At 38.4% G+C, this 12,459-nt stretch overlaps 1 protein-coding gene across 2 annotated transcripts; it reads left to right on the top strand.

The window, feature by feature from the left end:
• Nucleotides 1-552: 552 nt before the first annotated feature.
• Nucleotides 553-11,048, top strand: LOC126810238 (uncharacterized). 2 transcript variants are annotated; one of them, XM_056098891.1, is made up of 7 exons: nucleotides 553-631; nucleotides 5,121-5,179; nucleotides 5,978-6,310; nucleotides 6,708-6,784; nucleotides 7,475-7,511; nucleotides 8,487-8,571; nucleotides 9,419-11,048. In XM_056098891.1, the coding sequence occupies exons 2-7, from the start codon at nucleotides 5,125-5,127 to the stop codon at nucleotides 10,149-10,151; spliced, it is 1,320 nt and encodes a 439-aa protein (XP_055954866.1). In that variant the 5' UTR covers nucleotides 553-631; nucleotides 5,121-5,124; the 3' UTR covers nucleotides 10,152-11,048. The 2 variants fall into 2 exon arrangements, with proteins under 2 accessions (XP_055954866.1, XP_050391198.1); XM_050535241.2 differs by having other exon boundaries at nucleotides 6,708-7,088; nucleotides 7,431-7,511.
• The last annotated feature ends 1,411 nt before the right edge of the window (nucleotides 11,049-12,459 follow it).

Raw genomic sequence — 12,459 nt, 5'->3', positions numbered from 1 at the left:
ATCTCAACCGAATGACTAGACAGCTCTCCTTGTCAGCCCCCCTGTCCTGCACCACCGACAAGCGGGAAACTACCCCGGAACATCCTTGCCCAAAGCAGGGATTAAACACGCGCCCTTCATGCTAGCGAGCCATAACCTTACCCACTTAGCCGACGTAGCTCCATGGTTTGGAAAGGGTAAGTACCCTACCAATAAATATACTTAACATAGAACAATAGGCGTTGGCTACTTTATTTCGTTTGACGAGACGTTACAACAAGATTGTTTTAAAAATAAAACTTATAACCTTTTAGCTGTAGGAGATATACAAGATATGGTGAAATAACTACTTAAACCATCTTGAATAATCTGAAAACTGTCGTCGGACGAAAGGGGGGAGGGGGTGACGAAAACATCCCCTCACGTGAAGGTTTGATGTATAATGCATAGCTACAGAAAATTCACACAAGCCAGGATTTAACAATAAAACGGTGAATCATCAGTATCGGTTTCTATTCACGGTTTACACACAAGGAAATATTTATGACATCATATTTAACTGTGTCAGGTAGTATGCGCCAGGTATCGAACAGGTAACAACTAAAACTGGTTTAACTTTAATGCAAGTTGCATGGTTGATGTGTCTTTAAACGTGAGTATTATTTTGTTTTATCTGTGTATGAACCCCAATGATATCTGAATTATTATCTTAACAAATAGCTTTATCTTTTTAAAAAGAAATATATTGTCAAAGCTGCGTTTCCTCGATTTACATCTTTATAATACTCGCACAGTATTTATTGATATCGTTTAATCACTTTATGTATCTCGCATTGGTCATGGGGGGGGGGGGGGGGGTGGATGGCCGAATGGTTAGCACATGCGCGCTGTATCACGGGGCCTGTCATTGAGTTAACTGGCGTGGTTTCGAATCCCCGGATGTACGTGACAAGGAGTAGGATTGCCTGTCCAACCCCGTGGGTTTTCTCCGGATCCTCCGGTTTCCTCCCACTGCTAAAGGCCCCTACGCGCAAGCGAATTATTGAATTAACCTTAAACCATATGTTAGTCCCGAAATGACCTAGTCTGTGTCGAGTTGACGTTAAAAATACCTCATGATGTTTGGTGCAATAGTATGGAGGAACAAACGGCTCTTTATTCTGTGTGTGTAATTCTAAGTTCTAATTCGTAGTCCTTAATTCTTATTGTTTCTTCATTTGTTATCGAATTGCGACATTTCTATACTAAAATGTTAATTTTAGTATACGAATATCGATATACGGCAACAAATGAAGAAATAAGAATTAAGAACACTGACTAAAGAACTAAGAATTAAAAACACTGATTTAACTAAGAATTAAGAACACTCAATAGATAGCTTTTTGTTCTTCCATACAGTATTTCCCGGTTTGAGATTTTCTGCTTGTACGTAACAAGGAGTAGGATGGCGTGTCCAGCCTCGCGGGTTTCTCCGGGTCCTCCGGTTTCCCTATCAGCTAAAGACTCCTAACCTCATATTTTAGTTAGCGTAAAATGAACGTTAAACCCCATTTCCCTCCCTTTCTCTCTTATGCTTATTACCCGGAGCACGCCCACGAGGTTGATCTCCAGGCCGCACAACGCCCACGCTAGGTATCGAAACTACGACCGAAAGCTGGATCGAAACTACGACCGACGGTTTAGTTAAACATTGAAGCTCTAGACCCGTAGGACATGCCAACGCCATCATTACATGTTATACATATAGATAACACGAGGAAATTTTATGTATTGAAACGAAACTAAAATTACAATAAAACACCCATGAACAAAAGCAAAAAAAAAAAAAAAAAAAAAAATGAACAGGATATGAATATGTTACAGTATTGAATGACTTAACATCATTTTAAAGGAGCTCTTTGACGTGGCTTTTATAGAATAAAGTTGTTTAATTTGTGGCGAAAGACTGCAATTAACTGAAGCTCTGTGATTTTCGCAAACCAGGAGGTCCCTTATTCGATAAGGGTGTTGGCCGAGAAAGTTCATCTGGATTTTCCGGCATGATTCCCCTTGTCAGTGGTGCAGGACGGAGGGCCTGGGAAGGGACAGTATATATTCGTATAGTCATTCGGATTGGAGGATTCATTGACAGCTGGAATTCCCTCATAGCACACTGTATGACGTCTGCATTAGCCCAGTCGGAGAAGAGCAGTAGGAAGTTAAACCCCTTTTCTTTTTAGCCCAAGGAAGCACAATCCTTCAGTTACTATATTGGTTTGACAATCGGCCAACAATGTCACGGTAGAGTATGTGTCGAAGTAATAGTGGTGAGTTATAGTCGCAAATGTGAAGTCAAGAAAACCATTAAGGAATTCAATTTCTTAATCTAACGATGATAATAAAAATCTTCACAGTAAATAGGTCATATTGTGCTATTCATTTTCATTCTTAAATCCACGGTTGTTCATGGTGTGTCATGTGACATCACGAAGTCCTCCTTTAAATGTTTGAACACTATTACAGATGCACATGTACTATGTAAGAGCTAAATCTGCATATTGTAGGTCTTTATGTTGGCTTGGGGGCAAGGGGGGGGGGGCGGTGATGGCCGAACGGTTAGCACGTGCGCGCTGTATATAAGGCCTGTCATTGAGTCAACTGGTGTGGTTTCGAATAAACGGTTGTACGTGACAAGGAGTAGGGTCGCCTGTCCAACCTCGTGGGTTTTCTCCGGGTCCCCCGGTTTCCTCCCACTGCTAAAGACTGCTACGCGCAAGCGAATTATTGAAATAAAATCAAACCATTTGTTGGTCTCGAAATGACCTAGTTTGTGTCGAGAGGACGTTAAACCCCATGTTTCTCTCTCTCTCTCTCTCTCTCTCTCACTCTCTTTCTCTCTCTCACCCTCTCTCTCTCTCTCTCTCTCTCTCTCTCTCTCTCTCTCTCACTCTCTTCCTCTCTCTCACCCTCTCTCTCTCTCTCTCTCTCTCTCACTCTCTTCCTCTCTCTCACCCTCTCTCTCTCTCTCTCTCTCTCACTCTCTTTCTCTCTCTCACCCTCTCTCTCTCTCTCTCTCTCACTCTCTTCCTCTCTCTCACCCTCTCTCTCTCTCTCTCTCTCTCTCACTCTCTTCCTCTCTCTCACCCTCTCTCTCTCTCTCTCTCTCTCTCTCACTCTCTTCCTCTCTCTCACCCTCTCTCACTCTCTCTCTCTCACTCTCTTCCTCTCTCTCACCCTCTCTCTCTCTCTCACTCTCTTCCTCTCTCTCACCCTCTCTCTCTCTCTCTCTCTTTCTCTCTCACTCTCTTCCTCTCTCTCACCCTCTCTCTCTCTCTCTCTCACTCTCTTCCTCTCTCTCACCCTCTCTCTCTCTTTCTCTCTCACTCTCTTCCTCTCTCTCACCCTCTCTCTCTCTCTCTCTCTCACTCTCTTCCTCTCTCTCACCCTCCCTCTCTCTCTCTCTCTCTTTCTCTCTCACTCTCTTCCTCTCTCTCACCCTCTCTCTCTCTCTCTCTCTCACTCTCTTCCTCTCTCTCACCCTCTCTCTCTCTCTCTCTCTCTCTCTCTCTCTCTTTATTTTGGCTTATTTAAATGGATTAAATGGATTTACAAATTTCACGATAAAATGGATAATCAAGACTTAGCCTCGATTGTCAAATACCATTGTTATGACGATAATCAATCCACATCTTCAATCAGGTATAACTTGGCTCAGAATAAAGTAAAATGAAATGAAATGGAGTTTAACGTCCTACTGTTCTGCTCCTAACCTGGGCTAATGAAGACGGGCCAGAATAAAGTAAACGGAATGAAATTTTCAATATATTAATTTCTCATTATATTATTGCGAACTGTTACAGCCAGAACGGTCAGCTCTTTATCTAAATCTCACATACTGAATCTTGAAATTATGTCTGAAAAACTAGTAACTCACTTATATATCAAAATTGAATTCGAACCAAATTTGTGGTTTCTAGGGCATAGGGTATCCAATCGTTTGATTTTGAAAGCAGTTAGACGCATGACACAACCTAGCAACTTCCTTCATTTGTCTAGTATGCCACATAAAAACCTATTAACTCAATAGTCAAATCAATGGATAAGCTGCGATTTAATATTCATACATTAAGTTTTACTTTGTTTTCTCAAGGTAAGTTACTAGGTGTTGCCTTCTGACGGGAGGAATGTAGTTGTATAAAACTGTTGGACACGTGATAGAACATACACAAAACAACACCGACGCGATTATAAACTAGTAATGATATGACTCATCTTGAAGGAAGTTTTATTAAAGGGTATATCGCTCTATTCTCTGGATCTTAAAATAGATGAATGTAACATGAATGTATAAAAAGTGATTTACATTCAGGTTTTATATTTTTTATTGCAATTTTAATCAGTTATGATCGGTGAAATAATTTATACAATATATTTTGTCAAGTAAGATATCATAACATTAATGTATAATGATAATAAATAGTGTATAAAAAAGAGCCATTGGCTAGAAACATGCGATGACCGTATGTTAGATGTATTAATTCCCCCAAGTAGAAGTTATATGTACGTTGTAGATGTGGGTCACATGATTTTGGGAACTATTTGGTGCACGCAAGGTCTCGCCGCAGGTGGAGATGCTCGTTAAATAATTATAATAATGGTTTAAAGTTAATGTCTCATTCTCGTTAAATAATTATAATTATTATGGGGTTTAACGTTAATGTCATATGTTCGTTAAATAATTATAATATATGGAATTTAACGTCAGTGTCACATGTTCGTTAAATATTTATAATATATGGAGTTTAAAGTTAATGTCATATGTTCGTTAAAGGGTTTAACCTTAATTCCATATGTTCGTTAAATAATTATAATAATGGGTTTAACTTTAATGGCATATGTTCGTTATAAGGGTTTAACGGTAACACGTCCGGGCTTGTCTTCGATCCCATGTCACTTGACTTAAAATCCAAAGCGCACATACCCCACCCAGTGTAAATTATTACAGGATTTTGTATGCAGTTAAGTAATATCCGTGTCTGGTGAATGTCTGTATTGTGAGTAATAGTGTTGGGATTTGTCTCCCTTTTGGAACTTCAAAGATGATAAAGATCCATATATATATCATGTAACTTATAATTAATTTGACTTTATAATTATTTCAGTAAAATGGGGATGTTGTTGATGATTGTAACAGTAATTACTGTATTTATAATTACATCAGGTAATATGGATTTATTTCTAAGATAATCTCGTGATTCAAGAATATTGCATGTTTCTAGATAATAAGGGTATAAGTAGTATTAAAACAGCCCTGTTTGTAAATATTGAAGGGTAAATCCAGGATATCACACTGGCAATCCCGTGTCTGGAATTCTACTAAACGTGTAAAATAAACTCTGCTCGTGGACCTTGATCATGCAAAAGGGTCTCCAATTGCAACCGACGTTTGTTTTACCGATTTGAGACATAAAACTGTGGACAGTTCATTTCTTGGGGTAACGTTGGACTTTAATTTAAGCTGTATCCGTTTATATGCGTTGGCATAAGACCGTCTTTCTTAGTTTTCAAATTATTTTGTCGGTCAGAGGTGTTGAGGGCTTTTGTGAGACTTGTGGGGCTCTTCAGTTAATGAATTAATTGCATAATTATTAATTCCATCACTGACAACGTAAAATCGATCTACAGAACATACACATTTAAATAAAATAAAACCAAGTAAGAACAATCCAAACCATGACAAAATTCGAAGTCCTAAAAAAACGGTATAGGCAAAATAGTGTAATAAGGCAAAATAGTGTAATCAGCATATGGAAGAAGTTATGCACCGTGTAATCGAACTACAGATAAGAGTATCCGAATTGTTTTCCAGACTCACAGTTTAGCTATTTGAAGAATTATCTTGAAATATATTTTATTTTCAAACTTGATCACAATCTCTTGTAAAATACAATTATGACAATATAAAACAGGGTCCCGGCTTAGATTTTGGTGTATGTTTACTTTTGTTTTGTTCCAACAGATGCTTTCAAAGTATTGGAGGAGTGTCATAATATTGGTACTAATATTACATGCCCAAATGGTTACAGAGTCAACATAACTAATGGTTTTTATGGATTGAAGTCGACAAACTGTCAAGTCTTGGAACCCAAATGTTGTAGCTTTCAGGAAAAAAGTAATGATAGACTAGCTGAATATTCAAACTCTGATTTCAAGACGATCTACAACCAATGTATGTACCATCAATCATGTTTTGTAAACCTTACGTCAACAGACAACAGGAACAATACCTGTTGTAAAAATTATTCACGATTTGGAAGAATTGAATACGAATGTGAGCCGGTTAATATTCTAGGTAATTATAATTTGCAGATAGAAGATGAAAAAAAACCCCTCAAAATGTCATCCTCAAATTGTTAGCAAGACTTTATTATGGACCTTTGTTGTCGCCATTGATTTAATTCTAAGGTACTACAACAGTAACTGCTGTGAAGAGTCAACAAATACCTGAAAGAGTGAACATACCTTACCCACTGACGGTATCGTATATCACGAGTCCATTGTCCTGAACATTCCCTCATAACATGGTCCCCATGAATTGTCTGGTCAATCATAGCTACTCGATGACACTAATTCGGACAGCCCCCATTCTTTTTTTAAAACGGCATTCCTGCTTGTAATAAAAAATGTACATAGTATTATAAATGTAATTACAATTACACCTGGAATTATCAATCTAAATGTTATTCCAGATCTGTCCAACCAAACGAACCAGATGAGAACAGGTGTTCCTAATGTTAGTTTGGTGTATGATGATGAAAGCTCGTCTTCAACTACGTATTCACGGGATCGAACCTGTTTGATACAATCAGAAGGTGAAATCCGGGTCAGTGTTGTCGATATACTATTGAAGTCACTTCAACCAAGGCACAGTTTAAACTTCTCCAAAACTAGCACACCTTCCTATTCAATATGTAACAAAAGACTATCGATTATTGACGGCGAAAAGCAACCAAGGTTGTGCATGGGTAATGGGAATAAGACTGAAACATATCTTGGTAAATATCAAGGTCCAGTAGCCGTTCTATTTAGAGATAATCAACCTGGCGATAAAATGATAATAGATTTGTCAGGTGAGTTAAAATATTTATTGCATTATCCTTAAAGAAGTGCTTTAGAAAACAGGCGTCTTATAACTGCTTTAATTGGTACAAATACCACGACAATTTACAGTCATACACAATCAAAACTTATGTCTAAGTCCCTAGGGAAAAATCATCGGCGATGTGCACATAAACGAAACGTGGAGAAGAAATTTGGGCAAAATGAATTCGCAGTTATCCCTAGAAAACATATATAATTAATAACATACACAATCAAATTTAAAAGCAATCAACCAAATACAAAAAAGAACAAAAAGCCTTGTCAAAGTAAATAAAATCCACAAATGTTGACATATTTTGTTTTCATTTCAGCCGAAGGGAAACTGAATATAACGTGTAATGTGGTAATTTTCTCTGGTGGAAACCCCGCGGTTGATATGATAGATACATCAGGTAAAATACAAGAATTGAAATTATATTCTTTATTATTGTAATTAAAGGTTATTGGACTGATACAAATATATCCCAGATCCATAAACGAGGTAATTCTGACCCCCCTGAACAAATTTCAAAAAAAATGAAATGGGGTTCAACGTCCTAGTATTCTGCTCCGATCTGGGCTAATGAAGACGGACATACGCCAGCGACACTACGGCCTACTCTTATATCGAATTCCAACTGTCAAGGGAACATTTACGTGCACGCCAATGTGTACACGGGACCTCGGTTTTTGTCCCATCCGAACGACTAGACAGGTGTCCATGTCAGGTCTTCCGTCCTGCATCACTGACAAGAAGGGAACCACGCCGACAATTCTGGATGAACTTTCTCAGCCAATGCAGGGATCAAACACACGACCGCCTGGCTAGTGAGCCAGCATCCTACCCACTGTGACCCCAAATTTAAAAAAAAAGAAAAGATATTCCATGTGAAAATCATAATTAACAGACCCCATACAAGTTAATTGCTAGTGCCGACATTCCGTTATCATACAATATTTCATGTAAATAAACTATAAACATACTTATGGAAAACAGCTACTGATTTATTTAGGCGACGTTTCGAAGAGTATTCTCTCGACGTTTTAAAGTGTAAGAGGATACTGCCACGTCGCCTAAATAAATCAGTAGCTGTTTTCCATAAGTTTGTTTATAGTGTATTTATCTGCCCAGTTACTAAATGCCACTTAAAGAATATTATCGTCATCAGTATGGAGATGTGGCAGTATCCTCTTACACTTTAAAACGTTGAGAGAATACTCTTCGAAACGTCGCCTAAATAAATCAGTAGCTGTTTTCCATAAATATGTCTGTAGTTTATTTATCTGCCCAGTTACTAAATGACACTTAAAGAATAATATTTCATGTGAAATACAAAATTGATCTTTGTTTACATGGTTCGAATATAGATATATTATAACTATTTCAGTGTTGTATATAATCATTGTGTCTGTGATCGTGCTAGTCCTTCTGGTCATGGTGGGTATAGTCCTTGTTTGCTGTTGGTTCAGAAGGTATGTTTATCTCAATTTGATTTAAATGTTGGAGGACCACATCCCACACAAACAAAACCGATAAGATTACCCCACGGACAGGACAAAAACCACATTGGCATTGCAAGAATTATACACACAATATCAAATAAAGCGATTGGATCCGAGACCAGCCATAGGCTTCAATTCATATATAATGTACGGTCTTTCTTAAACAAATGAAATAACATTTCACATACGACGATCTTGAAGGTAATCTGACGGACTCCCTTTAGCGCCAGTCTCTAACTGTGGACCTATAATGTGTCGAGTCACCGTACGCCACTCAAAGCATGTCTAGTTTGGGCGAAAGCACGAGAGCAATGTATGCCACTTAATAAGGTAATTTATCGTCTGATTGGTCAAGTCTAATGGGGCGTTATCCCGTTTTCATGTTTTGCTCCGAACTGGGCTAATGAAGACGGGCATACACCATACAGTGTGCTATGAGGGAAATTTTGCCCGGACAGCGGCACTACGGCCCACCCCCACATCGAACTCCAACTGTCAATGGATCTTTTACGTGCACGCCAATGTGTACACGGGACCTCGGTTTTTCGTCTCATCCGAATGACTAGACAGCTGTCCTTGTCTGGAATACAGAACAGAATTGACATATCATTTTACTGCAATAGCCATACATGCATAATATATATTAGTCAGCCATTTAAAGGTATTGGAAGGTATCACGTATTAAGTAAGCGAACCAGCCTATTGAATAATACCCGTCATTAAATGGAGTAGTATAATACATTTGTAATCTGTGTATTCTGTATATCGGTATGTTATGCAATTGATCGCTATTTACATACATTCTATTAACTTTCAGACGTAAACAAAGACGGAAGAAATGTTCTGAACAAGTAACCGCAACCAATTCCACTAATGCATATGAGTATATAGATACAGAATTGCCTGATGGTGTTCGAAAGGGTTATCTTTTATTGCCCAAAAAGGACAAATCTTTAACGCTACGTTTCGTTAAAACAGTCGCAATGGATAACTGTCCTGCAGGTTCCGAAGGTTCGTATTGTCACATCGTCAAACACCATGAACCTTTTCACGATCAATCGCCGATTCTTTCGGGTTATAAACATATTTGCCAAATTCAAACTCAACAATCCGATCACGACAGCAAACTGGACAAGGATGTTTATTGTGACCAACAAGCAGAGCCGCTAGAAGAAGATACACCAGGTAGCTTCGATATCAAGAAAGACATATCCACAACGCTTCAATTAAGACCGGGTGAAAATAGTGAACTACTGAGGGAAATTGCAAATGAATTTGGGAATGAATTATCTGCAATAAGCGATGGGTTGTCAGAACCCAAACCGTCAGATGTAGATAACGATTTTGATCACTACGAACAACTTGGCCAAACCAAGTTCGTCAACCGCCCAGCTATATCTACTGATGAAAAAGACACATATAATCGTTTGGACATCCATAACCTAAACAAAAGTAAAAGTAGACAATTATGCGATAATTATGATCATTTGGGTGCGTTTAAGGAGGACATTAGTGATCAAAATGTGCATTATAACCGTCTTCAATTTTAGCATAAGGGTTGTCACATTATTCAGAGCTGGAGGCTTGTTACTAATTTAGGGTAAATGCTGGTTAATAATTTGGGGTAAAGATGGTCACATTATTCAGAGCTGACAGATTGTTACTAATATTTTTCGAGAATTATAAAATACTTGTTAGTTTTAATAAATCAAATGGTAGGTTAGCACCAGATTATCTTTTAAATGGAACTTTGGTTGTGATTTTGTAACGGAACTGCAACAGCAGATCAAGAATCAAAAGACTTTTAATCAATGTAAATCCGCACTAAAGACGTTCCTGTTCCGATAGTTTTACCCGTAGGGCCATTACTTAAAGCGTTTTGAGCATGTGTCAACATGGAGAAGACGCTATATAAAGCCTCATTAGTATTATTATTATTAATATGACAAAGAAGTCAAAAAAGCAACAGTGCCGCCATATGTCAAAACCTGCTGTGCATTATTATATATTCCTCTGAAAAAAGAAGCTTTCGCTTAAATGACACACTGGCTGGAATGAGTCTTTTTTAACATTTGCGTTCTGTCACACCCCATTTGTCTTGTACGCTTTCTATGTAGCAAATGTCACAGATCGGTTGCAAATAAACTGTACATAACATATATCTCATAGTAGTTTCAACAAAACATCCTTTACCCAACAGTTTCTGTATAACATCTTAAGCATATCAGAGATTTTAGTAAGCAATTAATGACCGAATACCGAGTGTTGTTCTCCAGATTGCATAAAACCTATCATTATCGGCAATAGGGTATTAATTTACATTTTACATATAATCACAGGTAAATTCATTTTATCAGAGCAATTAATAGAGGATGCGAGCACCTTCCATGGGAGTTAAAGTCACATTTTCGCGGAAGTTAATCTATCATAAGAATATTATATACTTTATATGTACTGATCATTTATGGAAGCCTATTGCGGCTGTGTGTTAACATCTCAACATTCGGGGGGGGGGGGGGGCGAATGGTAAGCACGTGCGCGCTGTATCATAAGGTCTGTCATTGAGTCAACTGGCGGGGTTTCGAATCCCCGGTTGTACGTGACAAGGAGTAGGGTCGCCTGTCCAACATCGTGGGTTTACTCCGGGTCCTCCGGTTTCCTCCCACTGCTAAAGACCCCTACGCGCAAGCGAATTATGGAAATAAAATTGAACCATATGTTAGTCCCGAAATGACCTAGTTTGTGTCGACTGAACGTTAAACCCCATTTCTCTCTCTCGCTCACTGAGCCATTATAATATAATTACTGTATGTTACCTTCTTAACTAAAGCCCTGCATCGGCCGAGAAAGTTCATCCAGATTTTACGGCGGTCACCCTTGCAAGTGATTTAGGACGGAGGGCCCGACAAGGATAGCTGTCTAGACATACGGATGGGACAAAAAAACGAGGTCCCATGTATACATTGGCGTGCATGTAAAATATCGCTTGACAGTTGGAATTGGATACAAGAGTACGCCGTAGTGCCGCTGTCCGGGCAAAATTTCCCTCATATCACACTGTATGGCGTATGAGCGTCTTCATTAGCAAATTCGGAGCAGAACAGTAGGATGTTAAACCCCATTTCATTTCATTACTTAAATACTGTACACCCAATCTGATTAAAACAAAACATTATATTTCGTTTCGTTTTTTTTATAGTTTTAAGTTTTTGTTTTACTTGCCTTTACTACAATTAGATCTGAAAGTGTTGTTATATAACCTGGGTGCTGGCTGTTGTGAGGGAATAGCCAATAAAACCGTGTGTTGCGGCGACTTCTTGGCGTGTGGTGCACGAAACTGTAGTTATCCCACTAGAAACATCGACGCTGAATGGTTCATCAAATGTCTGACGTCATAGGCGCAAAAGCCGCAGGTATGACCCTTGATGCGACCTTCCAATACAACCGGTCATATCTCCATTTAGTGGAGGTCATCAAAAGTATAAAGTATAAAAAACGAAACGAAATACAGATCTGTATTATAATCAGATTGCTATACACCAAACGTAGCAGTAAAATTTCACTTTTAAATCATTAAATAAAAATCTTCTCCAAATTAACTGTTAAATACAGTTATAGGTCATTCCATTTCTCTGGATGTTCTTGTGTCGGAGTATTATGATGATCTTACTACCACAAAGAGCCTAACGCGAAACAATCATATAAAATATTACGGGGGGGGGGGTATCTCGATTGCTTTCTACACCCGGTCAAATATAGATTTGTTACAGTTGTTTTCATCATTTCTGGTTTATATCTGACAATGTCAAATGTCATAATAAATTACCCTTAGTGACAACTGTTCGCCGTGATAAACCC

Source organism: Patella vulgata, chromosome 2 (genome assembly GCF_932274485.2).
Source record: "Patella vulgata chromosome 2, xgPatVulg1.2, whole genome shotgun sequence".
In the NCBI taxonomy this organism is placed as follows: Eukaryota; Metazoa; Mollusca; class Gastropoda; family Patellidae; genus Patella; species Patella vulgata.
This window is presented reverse-complemented; position numbering and strand designations above follow the sequence as displayed.

Coding starts and splice junctions, on each gene's coding strand:
- LOC126810238 (XM_050535241.2), top strand. CDS start 5,125: ATGGGGATGTTGTTGATGATTGTAACAGTAATTACTGTATTTATAATT. Junction 5,180..5,977: donor TGTATTTATAATTACATCAG/GTAATATGGATT, acceptor TTGTTCCAACAG/ATGCTTTCAAAGTATTGGAG. Junction 8,572..9,418: donor GTTTGCTGTTGGTTCAGAAG/GTATGTTTATCT, acceptor ATTAACTTTCAG/ACGTAAACAAAGACGGAAGA.